General features: G+C 41.9%; 1 protein-coding gene across 3 annotated transcripts; it reads left to right on the top strand.

Annotated features, from left to right (window-relative positions):
* The first annotated feature begins 1,077 nt into the window (after positions 1-1,077).
* LOC140381758 (BTB/POZ domain-containing protein kctd15) lies at positions 1,078-24,443 on the top strand. Of its 3 annotated transcripts, none has more exons than XM_072465897.1 (5): positions 1,078-1,102; positions 3,085-3,260; positions 10,044-10,188; positions 14,132-14,437; positions 22,038-24,443. In XM_072465897.1, exons 1-5 carry the CDS (start codon positions 1,094-1,096, stop codon positions 22,194-22,196), a joined length of 795 nt encoding a protein of 264 aa, XP_072321998.1. In that variant the 5' UTR covers positions 1,078-1,093; the 3' UTR covers positions 22,197-24,443. The 3 variants fall into 3 exon arrangements, with proteins under 3 accessions (XP_072321998.1, XP_072321997.1, XP_072321996.1); XM_072465896.1 differs by lacking the exon at positions 1,078-1,102 and adding an exon at positions 1,255-1,408; XM_072465895.1 differs by lacking the exon at positions 1,078-1,102 and having other exon boundaries at positions 2,836-3,260.
* Positions 24,444-24,837: the final 394 nt, after the last annotated feature.

Raw genomic sequence — 24,837 nt, 5'->3', positions numbered from 1 at the left:
TCATACTTCCTAAATAAACAAAGACATGCACAGATGGGACGCGTATTCAGCGCGCCGGTTTGAATGAACGCGCGGCTTTACGTGCATTCCGGGGCTTTTAGTGTCATTCACGTTGTAGTCGGTGTTTAAACGAACCAAGCAATCTGGCAGAATCCAAAGAGAGGGAGCTGTCCGTTTTGACTGTGAAGTGAGAATATTCCGAGGAGATATCTCCAGTTAAGCCCCGCGCTATGATTGAAATGGCGCATTTGGCTGCGGGCGCGTTGAGAGGGCGCTCTCTGCGGCGGCGCGCATTCATGTCCGCGGACGTCATTTGATTTCAATGGCCTGCAGGAAATTTGGCATTACAACTCCAGACATTAAGGCAAAGACAGCGCGAGGAGCAGGGGAACGCAGAGGGGGAAAAGGAAACACCGGGTCAAACATTTTGGCTGAAGGATCTCTTCATTTTCAACATATTTTCTGCTGAGACTCCATCAACAAGTTATTTATATCGTTACCGCGCGGGGCAGTGGCACTGTAAACTTTACATTGGGAATGGAGATATGGAAATGAATGCCTCTTAGCTGGAACTGCCCTGGGGACTCTCACATCAGAACAACTGACAATGATTCAAATGTCTTTCTGCGGTTCCAAATCCTCTCAGAGACAGAGACTGGCAGTTGCCTGTTAGGACATCCCCTCTAACCACAAGTCACGGCGTCAAAGCGCAACTTTTTGGTTTCAAACGTGGTTTTTACATCGGTAAACGTGAGCTGGGATCGAAGGGGAGGGCATCACGTTGTGTTCCTTGAGAAAAAATTGTCTGCGCGAAAGAGTGGAGTTGAGCTAATTGTAGCCTAATCCCTGGCCCAGAGGCGCATGGGCAGCCCGGAGCAAGAATCTGCGTTTTCAGCCCTGCTCTGTTAGAGACGGATTATTGCCTTTCTTCTTCCCATAACCAACTGAAGGGGCAGTTTCATTTAGGCAAAAAAAAAGGCAGATAAGAAGCAAAAAGAAATAAATACAGTGCCGGTTCACACCCGGAGCGCACCATTTTTTTACGCGTATCCAAATAAAGAGCGTCAAAAAGGGGGGAAGGATCGTCTCATCCATGTACAAGGTAAGGACGCGTCCTGTGCACTTTGGTACAAAGGGGCTCGTTGAGGACAGGTCGAGGCAGACTTTGCAATCGAACCATTTAAAGCCACAGAGACTCATTGCAAGATAAGTCCATCTCGGTCACGCACTCTCGCCCGTCGCAGAGCTTTCCCCGTGGCACCGCGTAGCCAACACGGAGGAGCCAGTTCCGACCCAACTCCGGCGCATTTTTGGGAGACAATACGCGACTATTTGACGGTGCGCGCACATCGACCGGGACCGTCTGCCAGTGCGGATTTATTAAGGATCTCCTACGATGTTTGAAACGGTAGGGCGATTGGTGAATTGGCATGCTTGCGTTCCCGCTACACTTTTGAACCTTTTTTTTTTAAATTATTTTATTTATCTTGCTGTGTGCTTTGATTTTTTTAAGGGTGTCAACGTGTTCTAGCATCTTAGACACTACGCCTTTTTTTTGTGTCAACCAGTTTCGTGCTCTTAATTCCCAGCTGGGAAAAAAGACGCCATGTTGAGTATTTGTTAGAATTAAGGATTTGCTTCGGATGCGCGACTCTTATGATTATTCTATTATTTTTGTTGTTGCTGTGGTTGTTTTTTGCAGACACTTGTTGTGCTCGTTTTGTTCCGTGCGTGGTGTTCTGTCTGCTGTGGCTGTCACGAGAGGAAACGGGATACTCGCGTTTTTTAAATGAATGGGGTCAGCGGAAAGAATAGCTGCTCCTATGGGAAAGTTAATGCCTCGTTCGCGGTCACTCTGGACACCGTGGACAGGTGTTGTGGAGGAATTCACCCTCGTTGCTGCAATGTCTGTCCGTGCGCTGTCGGAGGATGTTGCAGAGAATTAAAGGTATTTCACAAGCGTGCGTGGGATCCCAGAAAACTTGTCAAGTCCGTCCCAAGTTTTCCTCTTTTCGCGGATTTGCAATGCTGCCTAATCCCGTCCTCTTGTAATCGCATTTACCCAACACTCTACCGAGACAAAACACGGTGGGAGGAAAAAATAGTCTCACTTTGAGTCCAAAGGCACCTCCAGCCCAGGGCCCGGGGCCACATCTGGCCTTCAGTCACACTCAAACAACAGCTGCCCTCGTTTTGATCAAGCCACCGAGCCACATTGTCTGCTTGGAACAGCGGATGGGATTTATTGTTGTGTTCGACCAATTAGACTATTCATTTGTCTGTTATTTTAGTTATGCCATTTTTGTCTTTGTGCCACACGTTGACCTCCAGTGCGTAACTCTGACACCTGCGCTCACGGTGCCTGAAGTGATTTACCAGCACATTTCAATTTCAAACTTCTTTTTGTCTTGTCTTTATTAAAGCTGCTGGTAACTGGCTTGCCTTTTGTACAGTTGTATTTTTAAAACCAGATTCATTATAATGAAATCTCGGGTTGTGTGTTTATTGTCTTTGTAAATTGCTTTTGAGAAAGTTGGCTCCTGAAAGAGAGGGGCCCTTTCTGCCCTGGTGTTTTGTCGCTTCAGATTAGTACTTGGTGTGTCTGGGCACATCACGTCTAACACATAAGGCGACCTTTAATTAGAATGTTGCAGCAGCAGTTTGTTTTATTCCCCTGGAGGCTGGCACCTAAGCATTCCTCCTCTCTCTCTCTCTCTCTCTCTCTCTCTCTCTCTCTCTCTCTCTCTCTCTCTCTCTCTCTCTCTCTCTCTCTCTCTCTCTCTCTCTCTCTCTCTCTCTCTCTCTCACATATCTGCCTGTCTATCTCTACCTCTCTCTCTCACCCTGCTCCTCTAATAAGCATTCTCCGATCCTCGCCTCCGGTGCCGCAAGAAAAGATGCAAACATACTTAATTAGAGCGGTGGCAATAATTTCCGGGCTAAACATGCGACCAGACAGTTATGGAAGTGATATGATAGTATCCAGAAAAGATAGTTGTTGCTCCCCCGTGTAGGATCACGGTGTGTGCGGACTCTGCCTCCTCTTCTGTGGTTCCCATGGCTTTTCTCTACACTTGCTTTCAGGAGGGCAGAAGCATGTCTCGGCTGTCGCTGACCCGGTCCCCGGTCTCTCCTCTGGCCACTCAGGGCATCCCTTTGCCGGCGCAGCTCACCAAGGCGAACGCGCCTGTGCACATTGACGTCGGGGGGCACATGTACACCAGCAGCCTGGCGACCCTCACCAAGTACCCCGACTCAAGGTAACACGTTTTATCACTCTGTCATTTCATTTATGATCGGCCAATTATAGCTGTAAATGTGACAACTGTTTGTGTAGTGTAGTCCAATTCTAGTTTTGACATTTATTCTAAATGATCTCTGTGGTATTATTGAGTGACGAAGTTTCATGTTTTATAGCTTAGATAACGTCTCCTTTTAGGAATAAAGCTCTAAACTGCTTTGAGCCCTACTGGTTTTATAGAGACTAACAGATATAAAATGCTTTGAGTCACTATTTTGAATATTTTCTTGATTTTCAGACTATTATACAGCTGTCAAAAAGTCAGGACCAATGCTCTGTGTGGCCTGGTGGAAGTGGCAGGTTTTACATTCAGTATTGAACATCTATGAGTATTAATATGAATTAGATGAACATCAGATCTTTCAAATCAAACAAATAATAATAATAACAAAATGTCAGTATAGGTCTATTTTGTCCGAAGTCTCGATAATCCACCCTCGTGCCTGTTGATGATTTTAGCCGCATACACATACCAATTCCTTCTGAAATACTTGAAATAACTGCTTCCCTAACCATTCCCCTTTTAAAACACATCACTTTCAAGCCCGTGCATTTGCTCCCTTGTACACAGACTGTCACTCAGCGCTACATCCCGCCTCAGACTGCACATCAGCTGACAGGTTCCCATGTGAGCCAAGGTAAACATACAGAAGGTTGTTAGAAATTCTGCCAAATTGGCTACAGGAAACAATCCCCCATAATCCCCTGGTAATAGCGTCTTGATATTCACTGAGTCCGCTGACAGGAAATCCCTTCAAACTCTCTCTTTTATTCCTCTCTGTAAGATGTCATGAGACGAAAGGACTCATCATTGTTTTATTTATTAAGATGCGTTTTCAGCCTGAAACCACGGCGTTGTACATCTTTATCAGCCGCTTTAACATGCGCTGAACAACTTGTCCAATATTTGAGTGGATTTGTAGATGATTTGTTTGTGGTATTTCTTATTAATAATACAACTGTTTATTTTGATAAGTTTTCAATATTAGTGTAGTATCGATATAATTTATTAGTAAGAATATGATTTCACAGGATTTTAGCATGGAATTTCAGCAATTATTCGTTTATTGGAACTTCTTTCCTCCTGGCGTTCGTTTCTGAGGGAACCACAGAGAAAGCCACTGATTGGATTGTTGAATTGTTGTGGAACCTTCTGTATTTATCTGGGCGTTTGATGGGCACAAGTAGTTCACTGGCATCACTATTGCTGGATTTGTTTTTTTTAATAGCGGAAATAAAATTGCATCAGGGCCTTGTATAGTCGTATAATTAATAGAAATTCATAAACGCAAACACATATTTACTTCTGAACTGGACGATTATTTATTTTTGCTCATTTTTAATTCTAGTCTGAATGATTCATAGAAATCACGGAAATGGGGGCCACATCTGACAAGCTCCTCAATGTCAAGCAAAGGGGAGTTGTAGACTAGTGTGAATGTTCTGTTCTCTTGTCTTAGCCCTTCTCTTCTCTGCGTCCTCTCCCACTCTCTCTTTCTTTTCTCTCTCCCAGCCTCCTCAGTGTACATTTGGCCCGGGGGCTTCACTTTCCGCTGGAGCCAGTGGAGGAAGGAGGGGCTCTTTTGTGTGAATTAGGATAATGGCTGACAGCAGAAAGCAAAACAATCACACTGGCAGAGGCACGCACACATATATACGCCGCATATGGTCCAGTCGTGAGGTGCAGGGAGAGGAGAGATGACAAGCATAAAAGAACAGGGTTAAAGAGATTCAAGTTGAGGATTACTTTTAATAGATTGGTGCTGAATAATGCAGCGTGCCAAGAGAAAGTTAGTCTAGTAACTAATGTCTGGTTGTTCATCTTCTTCCATACGGGCCAAATTAAGGGACAGGGGTCATAAAAGTTTGATGTGATTCTGCGTAGATTCACACTAGGGAGGGGAACTTGAACCGCAGGAGAATTTGGCTGAATTATCATATTGGATGAGCGTATCGCCTGGTAGCATTCACATTTTCAGTTAGTTATTGTTGTTTCTTGAGTAAAACGCAGCGTAAAGATTGTCGCCGTGAAATAAAATGAATAAGATATGAACATACAAATCCAAGTTACATGTATGAGTTCAAAAGGTGCTTAGATTTAGGATCTGATCATGCAAAGTGATATCATAGTCATCATAGTTCATCTGAAACAGAAGCTAAACGAGCCAGTATTCCATTTACTGAATTGCACTGCATATATTGTATCTTGTATTGTATTGTATTTATTGCAATAAAGTGTCATACACTTCCACACGAGGAAGATTCAAACATTTGTCAAAAAGTTAATTATCTGCTTTATTTTTCAGATAATACGACATGATTCAGGCTGTGTATAGTTCAAAATGTAGTTGTATGAATTTAATATAAGTCAATATATGTTATTTGAAATCATACAATTCAACAAAGACATTGAACATCAGCTACATTTTATTAGCTTGTGTAAAAGTCTTTATTTGTCAGTGTCAGCAGGCCTGTCATGATAAGAAACTTTGAAGTATGATATATTGCTGTAGAAAAACAACAATATTGAAACTGCCACTGACACAAGAACCAAAAAGCCAGATAATCTCAGAAAATCCTTTTCTAAATATGCGATACTGTTCAAAAACATGACCTGCAATGAAGCGCGTAAGTAGTTATTTAGTATTCTATAGTCATAGTATGTTATACCATTTCCCACTATTGCAAAGAAATTGTAAACGCGATAAATATTGAGCCCCAAAAAATATTCCAGCTAATGTTTATTAATTAATGAAAAATAGGTTGATACAGTAATTATCGTAACAGACCTAAATGTCAGTGACACCAGCAATAATTGAGTTGTGTCTCAAATAAGTTTGTCCAATGTATCGAAAATCACACATCGACACGAAAAGGAGGCTCAAAACTAGAATTTGACCTTTCCTGAACAGTTTTAGAATGATCTTGTGCGTCATCAGAACAAGTACTCGACCACATGGTAATATAAAGAAAGTGGTGCTGTTTTTTTTATCATCAAAATCAGTATCGAGTATCAAGCCTATCATCGAGTCTGAGGTGTGAGTATCGTGACCGCGCGGATCTCAGGCTGTGGACTCTTTCATTGTCCATTAGTCGCTCACATTTCCAGATCCAGCTTGTGTTTAAGTGATACCTGGGTACTCCCACCTCCCTCAGCTCTTGTCCTCGGGCTGTTCTACCGAGTTCCTGCTGCTGCATGAATCCTGCCAGATCAAGCCCACCTACTGCCCCGCTGCCTGCCTCCCCGCGCACGGCCGGGGTGGCAGATCTGAGCTGTTTCTGTCCTTGATAACCTCCCACTCCCGCCTCCTCCCTCCTCATTTTTCACTTTTTTGTGGCATATTTATACATTCTTGTACTACTCGTGCATAGGCTGGCCACATTGTTAGGCACAGCTACTAGCAACGTGGCTCGATAGAGGGATCTAATTAGTGAATCATAGCAGTTTAATTCGAGGAACAAATCTGGAAGTTGAAAATTAAGCAGCAGAATTATTAAAGGGGGAATAAATATTGAACGTGACTTGCCCTGTTTGCTGAAAAATGTCAACAGGATAACAATCTTAGAGAGATTAGAAAAGAATAATCACCCAAAATACTCCCATGTGATTAGAATATGACTGTTTGTGGCATTATATTAAGATTGTGAAGAGGAAATCAGACATTAATTTATACTAAAATTATCGAAACAAAATACTCTTTTGACCATGAATTGATCCCGAAAAAAATCCAATGAATAGGACAAAATCTGATCTTTCCTTAACAGTTTTAGAGTGGTTTTGATCTTTATCAGAACTAGTATAATTGTAGAAAAACTGATATTATTTTGAGTAGATTACTTTCTATGGTCTAAAAAAAAGTGCTTTTAATTATCATTCTAATATCAAACTTGGTATTAAGTATCAAGCCTTTTCCTTAATATCGAAGTCAAGTTAAAAGTGTTCGTGTCTTGACAACATTACATTATTTCTTATGAATACTTGCTTTGAGTTACTGCCACGTGATGCAAGTTTTGGTACAAAGAGTTAATTGCCCAAAACAGATAAATTAGAATAAGCAAAGGCTTGTTTACAGTTACTGCTTATTAAATCCATGTTCACATTCTGTATTGTCCATTGTTCAGATATATGTAGTCTTTACGATGCAAGTTATGACTAGATTTTCTGAATGTCCTCGAGTACAATAGAGAGACAGGAGCTGGGGGCCATTTCTGGAACGAATTCATTTATGACACTGTATTTAGTCTATTAATATATTATAAATGTTGTGCTTATTACATGAATACTGCAAAACCTTCAATCCATTGTCAGTTGCCTGGCTATTTTGGGGGTCCCGGTATCAAAAGTTTGGGAACCCCTGCTCTAGTATATATCACGAGCATGAATAAGTTAAGAAGAGCAAAGCAGGGACATCTGACAGAAAAATAATACAATGATAGTGGAATAATTGCGTTCGGATGCAACTCCAGGTGCCAATATTCAAAAGGGAAGGTGAACCGGTGTACCCGACAATGAGGCCGGTATTGTTAAAGTCTATAATCTCCAACCTGTTTGATAACTCGTCCCTTGTATTGAAGGTTTAAGCGAGAGGCAAACACAAGCAGACCAACACAGAAAGAGAGAAAGTGAGAGCGAGGAGCAGAGGAGAAAGAGGGAGAGAGAGAGAAAGAAAGAAAAGAAAAACAGGCAGCATTTTAATTGCTTTTTAAAAAAGTGGAGATGAAAAACAGAGGTAGCCTGCAGGGGTATGGTGAAATTCTAGCTGGAAGAATTGCAAGACCATATGAGAAAGGAACACCTCGGGCCAAACAGGGAGATGAGTATTGGTTTTTTATAAAGCATTTTGCATCGATTTCCAGAGAGTAAGGCAGAAGAAGAAGGATGGAGACGGTAGAAAGACAGAAAGTACAAGAACGGCAGAGCAATGGAGAGAGCCGAGGCTTTATTGTGTGGTTTAGTGCAGTCCACTCAAAGAAAAATCACATTCGTAGTGACATCCAGATCTTTATAGTGTAAAATGATAAATTGCTGTGGTTTGGTTTAACTTGGAGATAGGATTACAGCAGTATTCCCCGGGAAAAATCTCCGCGAGACAAGGCGGCCTCCCCTCCACCGGGCAGACACGTGTGGTTACAAATAGGTTTCACAATATCCTTTGTCACGTCGCTCCGTCAGCTGATGCAGTGGCAGTTGTGTGATTAAAGAGCTGATTACATCGAAAACCAGGATAATAGCAGCAAAACGCAGCGCCGCGCCAAGAGCAGTCTCTCAAACGACACGGGAAACGGGTTGAGGGTTACAGGCAACAGCGTCTAGTGTACATCATCACTACGGATTATTCGCTTTGCCAAGGCAGTAGGAGGACAGAGGTTTGTTTGGGGAACCAAGATGAAAGTAAATGAGGGCAATTTACATGGTCTCACTGCAATTTGAATCACCTGAGGAAATATTTGAGAGCTGTTTGTGATTTTTTTTTTTTTTTACTTTCTGGTGGATGGGGAAATGGACGACGGAGAAGATTGAAGTAATGAAGCTGTTAGGGCCGGGCAATAGGTGGATAAAAACTGAATCTTGTGGCGGTTATTTTGATAAAATCGTTATATCATGATTTATACATTTTCTCTTGAATGTGGCGCTACTCTCAAATAACAACACTTTTTCCCTGTCCAGTCCTCCTATTGGTCAGCTTCAGCAATGCCCTGAGTGTGTGGCATTAAGAATCAACCAATTACAATGAAGTGTGAGCTTTAGTTGCCTCAAGTTTACATGGATCGTGAGAAGCTAGAAATTGTCATCTGGCGCTAAAAAAAAATAATGTGGTATTCACTTTTCATCCCTAGAAGCTGTCAATTTATAGTTACACAATTTTCCAAACATAAATAATCCCAACATTGGTATTGTAAATATCCAATGTTAGTCAAACCCCATTCGTTTTATAACTCCATTTTATAGATTAGTTTATACTACTAATAATAAAGTATACCAGATTTGCCTTATGTTCTCCTCATCGATTCCATTTTATTTTGTGGCTGTTAATATTAAGTTCCTGAACGAGTTAGACTTTTAATGCAATGCAATTTAACACAAACGGACACTAAAAGCAGAATTTCTTCCTCCTAAGTCATGCTGTTACTGACATAAGATTGATTGGCTGTGGACCACTCAATTAAAGTTCTATACTGCTCTTTGTCAATTAGAAATGACTTAATCTCAATCTCTAAATGTGGATTAATTGCACGGCCCTTAAGTACATACATACCTTACCTCTTCTTACGAACCCACACAACCATAAATATCCTGTAATTAGAAAACATCTTCTTTGTTTACCATTTTTTGGGCCCAAAACCATCAAATCTTCCAGCATTTGGTCTGATAATAATACACATTTGAGTCCAGGTGTGCCTTGCTGTCCTCCACCGGTCCGTACCTCTTTCCCATTCCCTCTGACAGCTGGAATAATAGAGCTGTAATGCCACATTGATGCTATTAATTTTTTGTAAGTACAGGCAGCGGGCGTGTGTGTTGTTGTAATCTGTGTAGAAGGGACACTTCAAACAAGTCTGAAATGGAGCGAGTGCGCCTTAAGCCCCTTGTTTCAACCTGGGATGCTAATGCGTTTGGAGCTCGCTGCTAATAAAATTGAAAAATAAATGGAGGGTAATTGTTTCATGCATTTGAAGGGAGTTGCTCATTCTATTATGTCTGTGTGTGTGTGTTTGTGTGTGTGCGCGTTTCAATTTCCAGAATCAGTCGCCTGTTCAATGGCACGGAGCCCATCGTGTTGGACAGTTTGAAGCAGCATTACTTCATAGACCGGGATGGAGAGATATTCCGCTACATTCTCAGTTTCCTCAGGACCTGCAAATTGCTCCTTCCAGAAGACTTCAAGGTATGAGCACTACCCACAGCTCCACAGCTCCGCACCGTAGAGACGCTCAGTGATTTGCACAGTTTGAACACCATAACAACATTACAGTGCATTAAGGCATCAGCCAGTATGAGGGGGGGAAGTAACACTGGTCTTACTTCCCACTTCAACTTCAACTCATTATGTTAATAACCTGTACACGCAGTAATTAGGCACACACTGAAAAATAGAACATTAAGTACAGTAAATGGAGCTCAGCCAATGTAGATGTGCAAAGTGCTGCACTATTGATTAACATTCAAAGTCCTTTTTTTATTCAGGAATTAGAATTGTAATTGTAAGAGCTCAAATATTGCCATTTCAGTCTTAAATGTCTCTCAATGTCTCAGTATTCTTACGATGCTTTCTGGTAAAAAGAGCTTTAAACCACTAATTCATCATCCTTATGTAAACTGGGTGTAGTTTGTAACAACAACAAAAGACGTTCTATCACAATAACTGCACAATGATAATAGCGCACCATGACGGCAAAAACGCAGCGCTGCATTAAATAGTGTTTCTCAAATTAAAAAATAAGCCTTTTCTATGCCAGCAGCTGTTAAGTATTAATGCCAGGTATTGAACAGTGACTTTCCTATCAGAAATAAAGGACGCTGCAGGCACAAATCATGAATGAGTGAGTGCGAGGGTAAACTCTTACAAACGAGCGTGTGTTCAGACGTGCTATAAATAAATAATTAAAACCACGCGTGAGTTTAGGTCGGCCGTGCGGATCGAGGTGGCATTTTGTCTCCGCTGCGTTTCTGATACGTTTGTAGACGGGCAGACATTTTGCTTTACACTTTGAATCAATTCAGCCACTTTTATGCAACAAAGCTAATTTGACATACTGTGATTGTGAAAACCTATTACATGTGTGCACCATTGAACACTCATTTCTATACCACAGTGTCATTTTTGCATCTTTCATTTATTCATGACATGTTGTCCAGCGGCCAGCTCCCCAGGCTACCCGGATTTGAACCACATCCAAACCTTATACAACACTTGAAAGCACAGCGTGTTTGGCAAATGATATTGTGAATTACTAACCATTACTTTTCTTATTTGCTTCCACATAACGTCTTGACATTCCAATCAGGCGCGATCCCTGTGAACAAAATGCGACAGCGTCATTGTTCCTTCTTATCATGAACATGCTGTATGAGCTGCTGTGTTGATATGCGTACCTTACAATTCGCATGTGGAGGCAAAAAGAGAAAAATGCAAATAGTGAACAGTGCGTGTCCTTATCTGGAACACAATCAGGGCTGCCGTCGCCCCGGGGCTGGCTCTGTTGCGCTGCTGGCTGCCACGGCGCTGTGTGTTTTGCTAAATCAATGTGAACGTCTGAGCAGAATAGAAAATGCAAAAATTCTACTCAGCCTACATGAGTGGAACAAAATATTCACCATTAATAACCTTCCTCGTCTCATTATTCAAAGTACAATTAATCACACGACTGTAAGCATTGCTCAGTCGTATTGGGGCTACGCTTACAGAGCGGAGAAAGAGTTAGCGGCATCAGCGTGGGTTTACTCAGGCTCAAATCAATATTGCTTTGTTTTTGCAGGTATTTAGTGCTTTTTCTGGATGGGTAAAAAACTAAATTGTACTAACGTCCTTCTGAGTACTACAACCCAGGTTACCGACGGGAGTTTCCATACCACCTTTAGAATGTCTGAACTGGTCTGAGCTCGGAAGCTAAGCAACCTTAACCTTAACCTTAACCTTAACCTTAACCTTAACCTTAACCTTAACCTTAACCTTAACCTTAACCTTAACCTTAACCTTAACCTTAACCTTAACCTAATAGAGTTAAGCCTGGTTTTGTACCAGTGCAAGAGTGTTTTTGCCCATAGCTAAAATCTGGTGTTTTTGCATTTATATTATGTATCATTAAGATGCACTATTCAGATCAAATTATTTAGGTGCATTTATGTTACAGGGGCACTTTGAATACCAATAATATACCAATATAATTACCTGAACATGAGTCCAAACCACTCTGCCAACCCTTTATCTAGCTGGGTATTCAAAATGCCATCGAAATCATTCCAGTTTCAGCTAAATTGAAATAAAAAATGAAGATAATTAATAGAAACATTTGTGTGCTTCCATAAATCATTTCTACTAGAACATATTTTCATTCTTGGTGTTCAGTTCTTTTAGAAGACAAAGAGGAACTCCGTGGTTCCCATTTAACCTCTTCTTGTGTGGGTTTTTTGCCAGAACACACAGTGGACTTTTGGGGAGTTTCTGGTGACAGATCTCATCACTTACTTGTTCTTCATCTCAGCTCTCTGGCTGAGCCTTTGTGCGCGCCCCGTCTGTCCTTCCCTGAAATGTTGCCTTGCCGATGGGCGCTCAGGTCGGATCATTATTTTGAAGCTCAAACAGCCCTGTCTGGACATTGGGATCGGAGGACTGAAGTCTGTTAAAGCTGGCAGCAGTATAGAGTAGCCTGGCAGACCGGACAGAGGAGCTGGCCCTGTCTCTCTCATCATCACCTTAGCGCTTTTAGGATTAGCCTTGTGTTGTGCTCGGAATGACTAAAGGGGCCGGCAGTCAGACCCCTATTAAAAACATATCCATCCACGGCTCCGGACCTGTGAAGGAGAAGGCACTGCACTTTGATTCAGAGAGAAGCCCCAAGCGCCTTGTCTCTCTATCAGTGTCAGCTGGTGTGCGGAGACTACAGGAATGAAAGAAAGAGAACGACTCACTTTGCTTAAATATTAGACCATCATCTTATGAAGTGTTGCGTCAACATTTAAACTATAAGTAGAGTTATAATGGCGTCTTTCAGATGAAGGGTAAAGCAGTGAGGAAGACGTCTCAAGGCTGAAGAGTCCGACAGAAATGGCAGGGTTAATGATGCTGTTTGCTGGTTCTATACCCGACAGAGGTTCAGTAAGTCCTGCGGCTCCCTAGACAATTCATATGCAGTACTGTAGTAAACGTATGTTGTTTCTACAGCGCCACATTAGCTTTTCAAGGTTATTGTGTCTGCTGATAACGTATTAATATGCAATTTTATTCATAATCTAAGCATAAATACAAATGGCACTGATGTCTAAACAAATTAGTCTGAATGAAGCTGTCTTTCCTTCTGCCATTTATCAGAGCAGGGATTTATTAATTACTAATTGTTTAGCCAAAAGATTTTTCATTGTTTAGTCCTAACCTAATTAAATCTTGTTCTAATAGCAGCTTAACATGGGGACACAGTCCTCATTAGCATAACATTCATACAATGAATACATTAAACTTGGCTCATGTTTGTCCTCATGTTCACTTGCACATATCATTTCCTCGCCCTCTCTCCTCCAACGAAAAACCTCCGCTGCCTCGCCTTTTTTCAATGGTAGCAGTGAATGATTGTGCCATCTGGTCTTGTGGGAAATTAGAGGCAAGAGCACAGGGGCAAATTGCCCTGAGCAAGCCATGTCCAGGAGGGAGAGGCTGAAAATCTGCTGCAGACTGCATACAGGAATGCACCGGCCCACTTCACTGGAGCTACACTCACGGCCTTTTGGAACTCGCTCACTGAGACATGCTAAAGGCTAACACCGCGTTGCCAATGGCTTTTGTGCAGAGAGTCGAATAGAGATGCTTTGTTTATGGACACAATGATCCTGACGATAAAAGGTCATCTTACTTCATATGTATTGTTTTGTTTTACACTTTTATCCTGAACTAAACCAAATGTCACATGGCCAAAATGACAAATATTAAATTATAGAGTTGGAAGCAAAGTGCACTGTAACCTCTCAGTAATTAGAGGTTAAGTGTCTTGCTCAAGGATACATTGTTATTAGTAGCTGCAGGCAACCCATTATTAGCATCATAAATGTAGCTAGTGCTACTTCCAGCCTACTCAAGTACAATGCACGGTTGTGACCCTGTGTGTGCCTGTGTGCAGGACTTCAACCTGCTGTATGAAGAGGCTCGCTACTACCAGCTCTCCCCCATGATCAAGGAGCTGGAGCGCTGGAAGCAGGACCGCGAGCAGCGGCGCATGGCCCAGCCCTGTGACTGCCTGGTGGTGCGGGTCACGCCGGACCTGGGAGAGAGGATCGCTCTGAGTGGAGAGAAGGTCCTCATCGAAGAAATCTTCCCTGAGACTGGAGACGTCATGTGTAACTCTGTGAACGCTGGCTGGAACCAGGACCCCACACATGTCATCCGCTTCCCCCTCAACGGCTACTGCAGGCTCAACTCTGTGCAGGTACTCTCCACACTCCCCCATGATGTCTGCGATGTCTGTGCCAAGAGAGATTACAATCATGATCATAACGCAAATAACGTGTTCATTAATCAGATGTGTACGGTTTGATTTTGTGACAGTTATTGCTTTTGTCACAGAGAATACAGATTTCTTGTGTGTTAAATGTCAGTGAAGATGATGTGCAGGTGCTTTGTAAAGTATCCCACATTTGTATTTCCAGTTCTGAACCCAGTGCATTGCAAGCATCAGAATTTAGTCAGCGGTCTAGTCTTGGACCTTTTGTTTTCTCTGACTACTGTACAGCTCTTTGTCCGCACCACTGAGCAAACGGAATATTTTCACTTTATCTTTTGACAGTTTGTAATAGTCAGTTAATTTCTTATTCCATTCTATATAGGAGTCATTCATGTCAGAGAATATTGTAAAGCAGTGAGGTATTTTACTACAAGGCAGTCTGAAGCGATGGAGATACATTTAGAGAGATTTAGCATAGAGCAACGTCCCAGTCGGATGAGATATAAAGTTAGAGAGCTGTGTGAAAGGGAGAAGTGGAAACATAACAAGCTCACACTACAGGGGCAGTGTAAGACAGTGCCCACAGCCATACGCAGGCTTGGGCTGAGACGAGCCTGGCCCTGGAGCACACTCTCTCGCAGACCCAATGTGGACTCTGACACCTCCACTACCCCTCCTCCTCCCCCCCACACCATTCTGCTCGAGACACCGCTCCAAAGAGCATAGCCCGACAGGCGGGACAAAGCGCACATGGACTGCGGCCATGTTTTCCTGAGAAAAATGAAGAAGAGGAATGGAAAAAGGGGGAAATGATATGCATAATTTACGCTTTACTCCTTTTCAAGACACAGCTTCTTTTAAAAAAGAGACTCCAATATAACATTGCCTCAGGCCATTGAAATACACGTATTGCATTTTTTAATACCATACTTACAATTTCTCAAACAGCCTAAACCGGTTTATACTTCTTTTATAGATTTTTAAATGACTTGCAATATAATTAATTGGCCGCATCAACTAACACAACATTTTCTCCCTCTGTTTACCAGTGAAGCTCCTGCTGGATGTGAGCGCATCACACTAACACAGTCTGAAAGGACTTTTTATTGTGCCGCTTTAATAGCCAGAATCAAATTGTGTTTAGTGGTAAAGTGCCGAGGAAGACAGTGGCTGTTCCCGTAAGATCTGCCTCCATCCTTTAGTCAGTTCTCACTGACATAAAATACTGTCTTTGCTCTCATACTCACTCGCCCTCTGCTGTAGACACATATGCTAGCACAGGAGATGGGCCGCCTCATTGGCTTGATGTAGATGAAGACACACGGAGCAGATGGAGATGTTTTTCACTGTAAGGGGAGATTTTTCTAAACAACTTACTCATTCTGTCCTCTCTCATTGTTGCGTGAAGGTATGGGAAGGTTAGCTAAATAATCCTTGTGTTGGCCTTCAGACAATGAGACTATGATCCTGTTACATTATTGGCCCCGGACCCTGGGGAAAAGCCACCACACCCAGCCCACAGGGACAGAGAGGGCCGAGGCCTTAGAGGACATAGAGCTGTTTGTGAAAACCTTAAAATGTTTGTATTTATTGTGTGTCACAGAGGGAAAAACATATTGCAGACTGTAGTGATGTTATCGGAGCTGAGGTAACGTTGCTATCTCTCATCAGGCTAACAAACTGCAAAACCATGTGATACTCAACATGGTCACAATAAGATAATGTTACGCAGTTTGTATTGTCTACTAGCCACAACAACCAGAGTGTGCAGTTTATGTTTACTGTCCAGTGTCCAGCGAATAGACAAGTCTGAACAAACTATCATCAGACGTTGTGTGATTTGCATATTTGGTTTAGTAGAGATGCCCAGTAGCAATATTTATCAGTGCTTGAAATTAAAAACAAACTGTAGATGCCACGTCGCTGAGCTATAGTGCCTTAAAAACCTTGAATTAAATGATGTCAGTTCAGCTCGTTTTTTGTCTTTGTTGTGCATTCAAATGTGCAAGAATGCGAATAAACAACACCACCTTGGCGTGTGATTCCCCCTGAATGGAATTTAGAGAATAATACAAACCACCTGTTCTGTGATGTAGCTCCAGCTCCACAGAGAGGAGGCTGAGGCGCTTAACACAGAGAAAACATTTAGCCAAAGAGCCACAGAGGTGCACCCACGCGCCCGTCCGTCCACTCCATACATCACTGTGATGAAGCACTCGGATCAGGCCGGGTCCTATCTGTCCTTCATCAAAGTGACAGCAAAGCCAGTGTTAGACAAGAGCCCCCTTGTCCCTTTGTGCCCGCGCCAACACACAACACGCCCCAATAGACTCCCGTGTCACGCCGCCACTCCATCAATCCTGCTGCCGCGCTCAGCAGGGACATACAAATACTCTGTGATTAGTGTGTAGTAAATATGGAGAGGCATGTTGTCTCCCTGGACATTAAATAATAGGAATAGTTTATCTTGTGAGTAGTTGAGAGGGTTGACAAAAGTATAAAACATCAGATACAAATCGATACTGAAAATAGTATTGAAACTAGATACTTTTAAAAGTGAATTTAGTTTTATTTGTTCTTAATTGATGTTCTTTCTTTTGGCCCGGGTCACCCTTGTACAAGAGGTCTCGATCTCATGGTTTTCTTACCTGGTTAAATAAAGGTTAATAAACAAATACATTTTTATTAAAAGGACGAAATGGGAGCATTCTTGAAGAGTTTTAGTATGATCTTGAGCTTTATCAGAACTAGTGTAAGACCGCCTGGTAACATAAAGAAAGTACTATTAGTTTGTGTTTAAAATGACTGGTTTATTGCATTTTTATCATTGGCATTAGCACTGTGGTATTGAAATTGGCATTGCGCATCAAGCCTTTTCCTTAGTATGGAAACTGAGCTTTAAATTTTTGTATCGCGACAATAGTCAAGACTCATGGTTTTTCTGGAGAACTGTGCAAACCTCTGATAAGAGACATCATTATAATAACATATAACTAATATTGAGTGCTTGACTTAATTGGCCTGTTTAACAAGTACTAATGAATTGATACTCATATTATAAAGACATTTTAGATTAGTTATAAACCAATATCAAAGAAGTAACATTCAGAACCTGTGAGTTTGCTACAGATTTAGGGGATTTTCTGCTGGTCATATCAATTAAAATGAACAAAAAGTCTATAATTAATTACTGGCAGAACAGTCAATACATTTAGATTTTATTTTTAACTCAATCGATCTGTGCTTGTCCATCCTTGTGTTTCAGCTTTATAATGCCAGCAGCTTGTGTGTGTTGTGCTGCCAACTTCCTCATTGTCCAAATATATTTTTGTTGAGAATTTGGCCGAGGCCTTCGTCAATTTGGAGAGAGAGAGAGAGTTTAGGCTGTTTTATGCCAGAAACTAGCTGTAAGTAAAAAAAAACAACTTGCAGAGTAAAGTTAGCTCATGTTGGCGGTATGTTACAGATTTAAAAAAGTCCCCCCCCCCCAAAAAAGTCCAAAATGTTTTCGTGTCACTGGTGTCAATCAACGAACGCTATGTGGGGCAAACGTCTAGCCTCTCCTGAACGTGTGCACTCCAGTGACCATTAATAATACATCGTGCTCTGGTTCTGGTTCGCAGCATAAAGACTCGTTCACTTTGATTTCAGCGCCACCTTCTTCCCTGCTGTAAATGCGACGGCGGCTGGTTCAGTAATGAGCGGGGCAATTCTCCGGATGGGTGGCAGCGCAGTGAATGAAAGGTGCACAGAGTATGAGGGCTGATCCCAGTGCGGACACAGTCAGAAAACGTGAGCCCGATCTGTCAGAGTCAAGAGAGAAAATACTATAGAAGTTACTCACGAGCAAAGTTTAGGGCTCAATCTGGACTTTATGCTCTGTAGTTTGTGTTTCGAAAAGCCAGAGGCGAGACATCTCGAGACACAATGCGTTATCACTAAAATATTAGTGTGCAAATTAACTTTTAATGTCAGATATGTACATTTTTGATTATTTTGAAGTAGTGCAGTTGAATTAGGAACAAAAATATGACTCTTCTTTCCTTGTAGTGCAGATGAGATGAATGTATAACTATCAAAGTATCGAATATGGAAATTGTCTCTAGTGAACGAATGATGAACAATACTAAACGTCAAAAGGCCAGATTATTATTATTATTTTTAGTTCAGTAAAAGTCGCCTCAGTGTTTTGGAAACCATAAATCACATCCCTCATACAAGATCACCGGACTCAGTCTCTCTGTGGACACAAGAATATACACAGGACACAAGAATATACACAGGCACAAGAATATACACAGGGCACAAGAATATACACAGGGCACAAGAATATACACAGGGCACAAGAATATACACAGGGCACAAGGATATACACAGGGCACAAGGATATACACAGGGCACAAGGATATACACAGGGCACATGGATATACACAGGCACAAGAATATACACAGGGCACAAGGATATACACAGGGCACAAGGATATACACAGGGCACAAGAATATACACAGGGCACAAGGATATACACAGGGCACAAGAATATACACAGGGCACAAGGATATACACAGGGCACAAGGATATACACAGGGCACAAGAATATACACAGGGCACAAGAATATACACAGGGCACAAGAATATACACAGGGCACAAGGATATACACAGGGCACATGGATATACACAGGCACAAGAATATACACAGGGCACAAGAATATACACAGGGCACAAGAATATACACAGGGCACAAGAATATACACAGGGCACAAGGATATACACAGGGCACAAGGATATACACAGGGCACAAGAATATACACAGGGCACAAGAATATACACAGGGCACAAGGATATACACAGGGCACAAGGATATACACAGGGCACAAGGATATACACAGGCACAAGAATATACACAGGGCACAAGGATATACACAGGGCACAAGGATATACACAGGCACAAGAATATACACAGGGCACAAGGATATACACAGGGCACAAGAATATACACAGGGCACAAGAATATACACAGGGCACAAGGATATACACAGGGCACAAGGATATACACAGGGCACAAGGATATACACAGGGCACAAGGATATACACAGGCACAAGGATATACACAGGGCACAAGGATATACACAGGGCACAAGGATATACACAGGCACAAGGATATACACAGGCACAAGGATATACACAGGGCACAAGGATATACACAGGGCACAAGGATATACACAGGGCACACGTACAGTACAGTTAGACGTGAACGCTAACAAGCTGTAATTCAATTTTTCACTCAAATCACTGTGCGCCGAAAAACAAACAAACACACACAAAAAAAGTCCTACGGATAGGTTGCATGCGCCTTGCTGCTTCTTGTGTAGTTTTGTTATGGTTTCGCTCAAGTTGGTCAGGAAAATAAGCAGGGAAATACAACATAAGCTGGGATCTGAAGGCCTGCGGTGTGCGCTGTTGAACCGAGCCAACCAGGACAAGCGCTGGCGTATGTCGTCATCTGGGATAGATCTCAGGGCATTGTCCCGTGGTCTTTTAAAACCCCCATCTTGATTATTTTGTTTATCCCCCCGACAGCGTTCTCATTCACAGTTTGGCCTCGTACAGTCATTAAAATATCCCAAAACTATCTAAAATAACACCCCCAAGTCTTCTGCGCCATTAAGTGATAAAAGTGTTCTCTATCTTTATTGATCGGGCCATTCTCCTCTGTGACCAATATCTTTGCAAGCGAGTCCCACATGAGATGATCGGGGGGCTGTAAAAAAATAAAAAATTAAAAAAAAAATGCAATGTGATGCAATGATCAAAGCAGCCTATGTAATATCATTTCCATAATCGTTAGGCTCTTCTGTCATCTGTCATGGATTTGGGGAGTGTGTTTGATGCTTGGGCAGGTCTCTTAATTAGGCGTCCGCACCGTCAGCCGTCTGGCCGCCCCTTCTGTCTCACACATTACCAAGTTTGTCAGCGCCGTATGGCCCAAGGACGGCAACAACGTAGGCGTTTTTTGAACTTTTTCCCGTGCTCCGTTCTAGCAGCGTGTCATCCCACATGTGTGCTTTAATTAGGGAACGCTCGCTTTCCGATTGCCTCAACAAGTGGGTTGAGACAGAGTGCATTTCATTACGTTGTTCAAGCAATGATCCAGTGCCCACAAATGTGCACTTTTTGCAATCCATTTTGTGTGAACTTTTTAAAGCCACGCATTTGGAAGAAAGGTTTTGCCCTCAGCTGGACCTTCAATTTTCAGTGTACTGCACACTCCGTTAAAAGGACGTGGGAATAAGTAAACACACTGCTCTGGGAGTTAGTTTGATATACCCTCAACAAAAACATACATTTTAACGGAAGATAAAACTGATGCTGCGTTCAAGCGTCTCAAAGTGAATCCACATGCCGTACTGCGAGCTAAATATCTCCTTCACATCGCTATTCCGCACACGTCTCATCCACTTGTGGACCTCAGCTTTCCTCATTACGCAAATTAGGAGCTGCAGTAATCACTACGCAGGGCAGACCCTTTACCTCAACACGCCCGGCTCGTCTCTTTCCTTTCAGCTCGTGCCGCGGGTGTGATTCACGAGCAGAATGAATATTACAGAGGTGGTGTGATGTCGGGCTGCACTGTGCCTTTTAGAAAAGTCCAATGTGTGATTTGAGCGGGTCAATTACACATTCAGAGACTTTTGTGCTTTTGTCAAAGAATATAGTACTTTTGAAAGTGAACTAGTTTGTATTATGTTATGCAGACTAAAGGCTAAATTGTCTGTTGTTTATTTTGTGTAATTGGCTGGGTATTTAATTCGATAAAACCTGAACTTGGTCATTGTAAAGGATTGTGAGAGATTGATTGAATGGATTGATTGAATTGAATTGAAGACAACTTAATGGTCATTGGCCTTTCTACTTTGCATAGTAGAAAATATTTCAAACCCTGAATGGATAAAGTGAAATACTTGTACAATTAATACAATTAATGATGTAAATCACATAGAATTTGACAACAAATCACAGAGAATTAACTATTGTACGACTAATTCAGTTTGTAGAAGTGTTGTTTTGGTTCTTAATGGAATTTAAATATCCTGCTATTTAGTTTAAAATTTTGTATTTTTGCTATTTCTTTCTTTGTTGTATTTTATTTTTTTCTGTAATGCTTTAATATAAGGTTCCTTAATAAATTACAAGGCATTAATAAGCACTAGTTCTTTGTTTATAAGCATTCAGACAATTAATAGTATTTGTAGATGACTCATTTAAATGAATAAGCCATTCACAAAAAACCTGTGTATCAATAAACCATATACAACGTGTTAATAATAAGCATTAATAAGCTGCTTATTAAAACAAAAATCAATAAATAACTGATAAATGCCAATAGATGCCTCATAAAACAGTAACTAGTGCTTATTAATGCATTATAAATAGTTTACTAAGAACCTTTTTGTATATCTAAGTGTATCTTCTTTTCAATACAAACCTTTCAAATACCAAGTTTTTAGTATCTTTCACATTTTTCAAACTGCTCAGGTAAATGTTTATGGGGGTGAAATTGACCTTACCTTTCTCATCTTGTGCAGGTCCTGGAGCGCCTCTTCCTGAAGGGCTTCAGTGTGGCCGCGTCGTGCGGCGGCGGCGTGGACTCATCCCAGTTCAGCGAGTACGTTTTGTGTCGCGAGGACCGCAGGAGTCTGTGCATCAACACCCCCATCAGAATAAAACAAGAACCTCTGGACTGAAGACCAAGTGCCGAGACGGACTTCAAACTTACCCCAGTACCCGAATCCTCTACCCCCCTGTCCAATCCACGCCTCAACAGGATCACCACAACCCCGGTGCCCCTTCTCCAAAACAGAAACACTTACTGCACTGGACAGCTATAGGTATAACTCTTATACATAGCAGAGGCTTGTGCACCTTTGCCAGCTCTGCAGAACACTTAAGGGGAATGTAGTACCAAACAAAGAAAAAACAAGTATCAGCAACACACGTTTTTGAATTTTTAAACAACGCCCAAAGAACCTGGGACTGTTTGAACTCTGCTCCCCTTGTTTTATCGTGGTAATTTTGGGGAACAGATTCATACTTTTGGGGGCACGTGTAGCCTGTCTGGGACTGTGACTATGAGCTCCTCAAAAACTGCCCATACACCCTGGGGCTGTCCCTATTGTTCTGTATGGGCCTCAAACAACAGCACTGTTCGCCAAAATGATTGTTTATTACTCTTTTTTTTTTCATTGTTGTTTCTATTGTTCCTATCATGACATGGTGTAAACAATTATTATTAATAGGATTATTTTTTCTCAAATATGAAGGATGTTTGAATGCTGTATTCATTAGGCTTTTGGAGAGCTTGTTGAGAGCGTTTCTTGGCAGTAGCTGCACAAACTCAAGATGGCCGCAGGCTATGTGGCTAAAGCGATCTGGCTGGCTGTGCATTCCGAGCCGGAAAAAAAGTCTCATTGTTCAAATGCCGCATGGAACAGAACCTGGGAGTTCATAGTCAAATGTATGGCACGCATTTAAAAAGTGCTTTGTAATTCGGAGACCAATGCATCCACATATCTCATCCAGGAAGGGTTAATTATTGCATAACCTGAAGTGAATTGCAGTCGAGTTTGAATGTTGAGGTCTCTATGTATGTCAAAGTATGTCTTTGTCAATAAGAGATGTACTATAAATTAATAAAAATGATTCTTTGCACATGATAGAGGAGTTATCCTGCCCTAATCCACCTTGTTAAACCTAATTGATCTATTCCAGTTGATATACCCTCTCCAGCCACTGCTCCAGCACAGTAATACTCTTACTATACATTCAAAGGCAATGGGGGTGTCTTGCCAAAGGATACAATGGCAGCATGCAATCGTGGTGGATTCTCTACCTGAATCACAGCTGTCTCAATATCTGACTAAAAACCAAACAATGTTACCATAGCAATCGTTTCCGTTCGCTCCTAAAGCTGTCAGTCTCTCCAGGTCAAAAGCAGGTAGAAAGTCTGTCACTTGTAAGACTCGATGATCTCATGTGTATATTTGGCAGCTCCTAAAGTGAACTGTACTGTGCATCAGTGTTCTCCACATCGAGGCAAGTGGGCGGCATTTACACTACCCTGTTATTTTGGTCTTAACACTTCTGGATCAAAGACAGCAAAAGTTCTTTTTTTTCTTTAAGTTTTCTTCCATTCCAAAAAAAAAAAAAAAAAGTTCAGATCTTTGTGGTTGCCAATAGTTGTTTGAGTTGTTATTCCAACAAAGTGCAAATATGTTTATTAAAAACTGACTTTAGTGTGTGTTCAATGAAGATGGCCTGCTGATTAAAGAGTGTGTGGTGGGGCTAATGTCGCTCCCGGCCCCGTGTCAGCTCCAGCCTGCAGCCGCTCGCGCTCACAATCACAAAGTGCGTGTTTGTTCTGACCTGCGAGTGGCCTGGGCTTTTGCATCCACTCGCCTCAAAGGGAATGGTCAACCAGGGCCCTTTTCAAGTGCGCCTCTTCACAGCGCTGCTCTGCCCCCTGCTGCTACCCCAGGGCTCCCCCTCTTGTGCCACTAGATAACTTGGGTCTGTGCTACCCCCTGCTGCTCTGTCATCGCCATGCTCTGGAATTCAAACGCACATGCAGCACATCGGAGAGCTCTGCAACAAGACAAACAACAACTTACATTTGAACTGTAACCAACTTTATGACAAAGTGGGCCACCTCTACTACAAGGCATACTAGTGTATACCGGTCAGCAGGATTTGTTTGTACAGTTATTGTATAAGAAGAAGCATTACTCTGGGCTTTTTTCTAAGAGTCTCACTGAAAATACAGGAAAAGACCTCCTCTGTGTATATAAAAAAAGGTATAAAAGGTTCAAATGTATATTATTTAAAAAAAAAAGTGTCATCCATTTAGACTGTGGTATTACAGGGCATGTGGTCATTTAAAGTGTCACCATTGGACTTTTCTTGCTTATTTGAGATAATAAAAGATGTACTGTACATGTGCTGATCTGGTGTCTGGGGAAAGATGGACCGTCTAGACCTCTGGAGGGATTAAGGAAGAGGCCATTGGTGTGAAAAAACCAATATGCTCCCAAAGCCCAATATTTTGCACCAAGTTAAACGGTTCAGTCTTTTAAAAAATGTTCCTGCTTAATTAGCAGCAGAAACCTAGAGGGACTTTTCATCATTGAGCAGCGGCACTCGACCGAGTTTGTACTTAGTGTGTGTAGCGTTAGAAATGGAAATGAGGCAGGCTGCATTAGAAGTTGACTTTGGTAAAAAAAATGTCTCGAAAAGGCAGAACAATGTATTTTTCCTGGTAATGAAAAGAGCAAGTGGCAGTGTAGGTTTCATTAAATCTAGCTCTCACTGACATTTAAGACCAAGAAACAG

The sequence above is a fragment of the Eucyclogobius newberryi genome, unplaced genomic scaffold (genome assembly GCF_026437365.1).
Source record: "Eucyclogobius newberryi isolate DKJ021-1_F unplaced genomic scaffold, fEucNew1.0.hap1 SCAF_5, whole genome shotgun sequence".
Classification (NCBI taxonomy): domain Eukaryota; kingdom Metazoa; phylum Chordata; class Actinopteri; order Gobiiformes; family Gobiidae; genus Eucyclogobius; species Eucyclogobius newberryi.
Note: the sequence above shows the minus strand (reverse complement) of the source record. Positions and strands in the feature narration are given on the sequence as shown.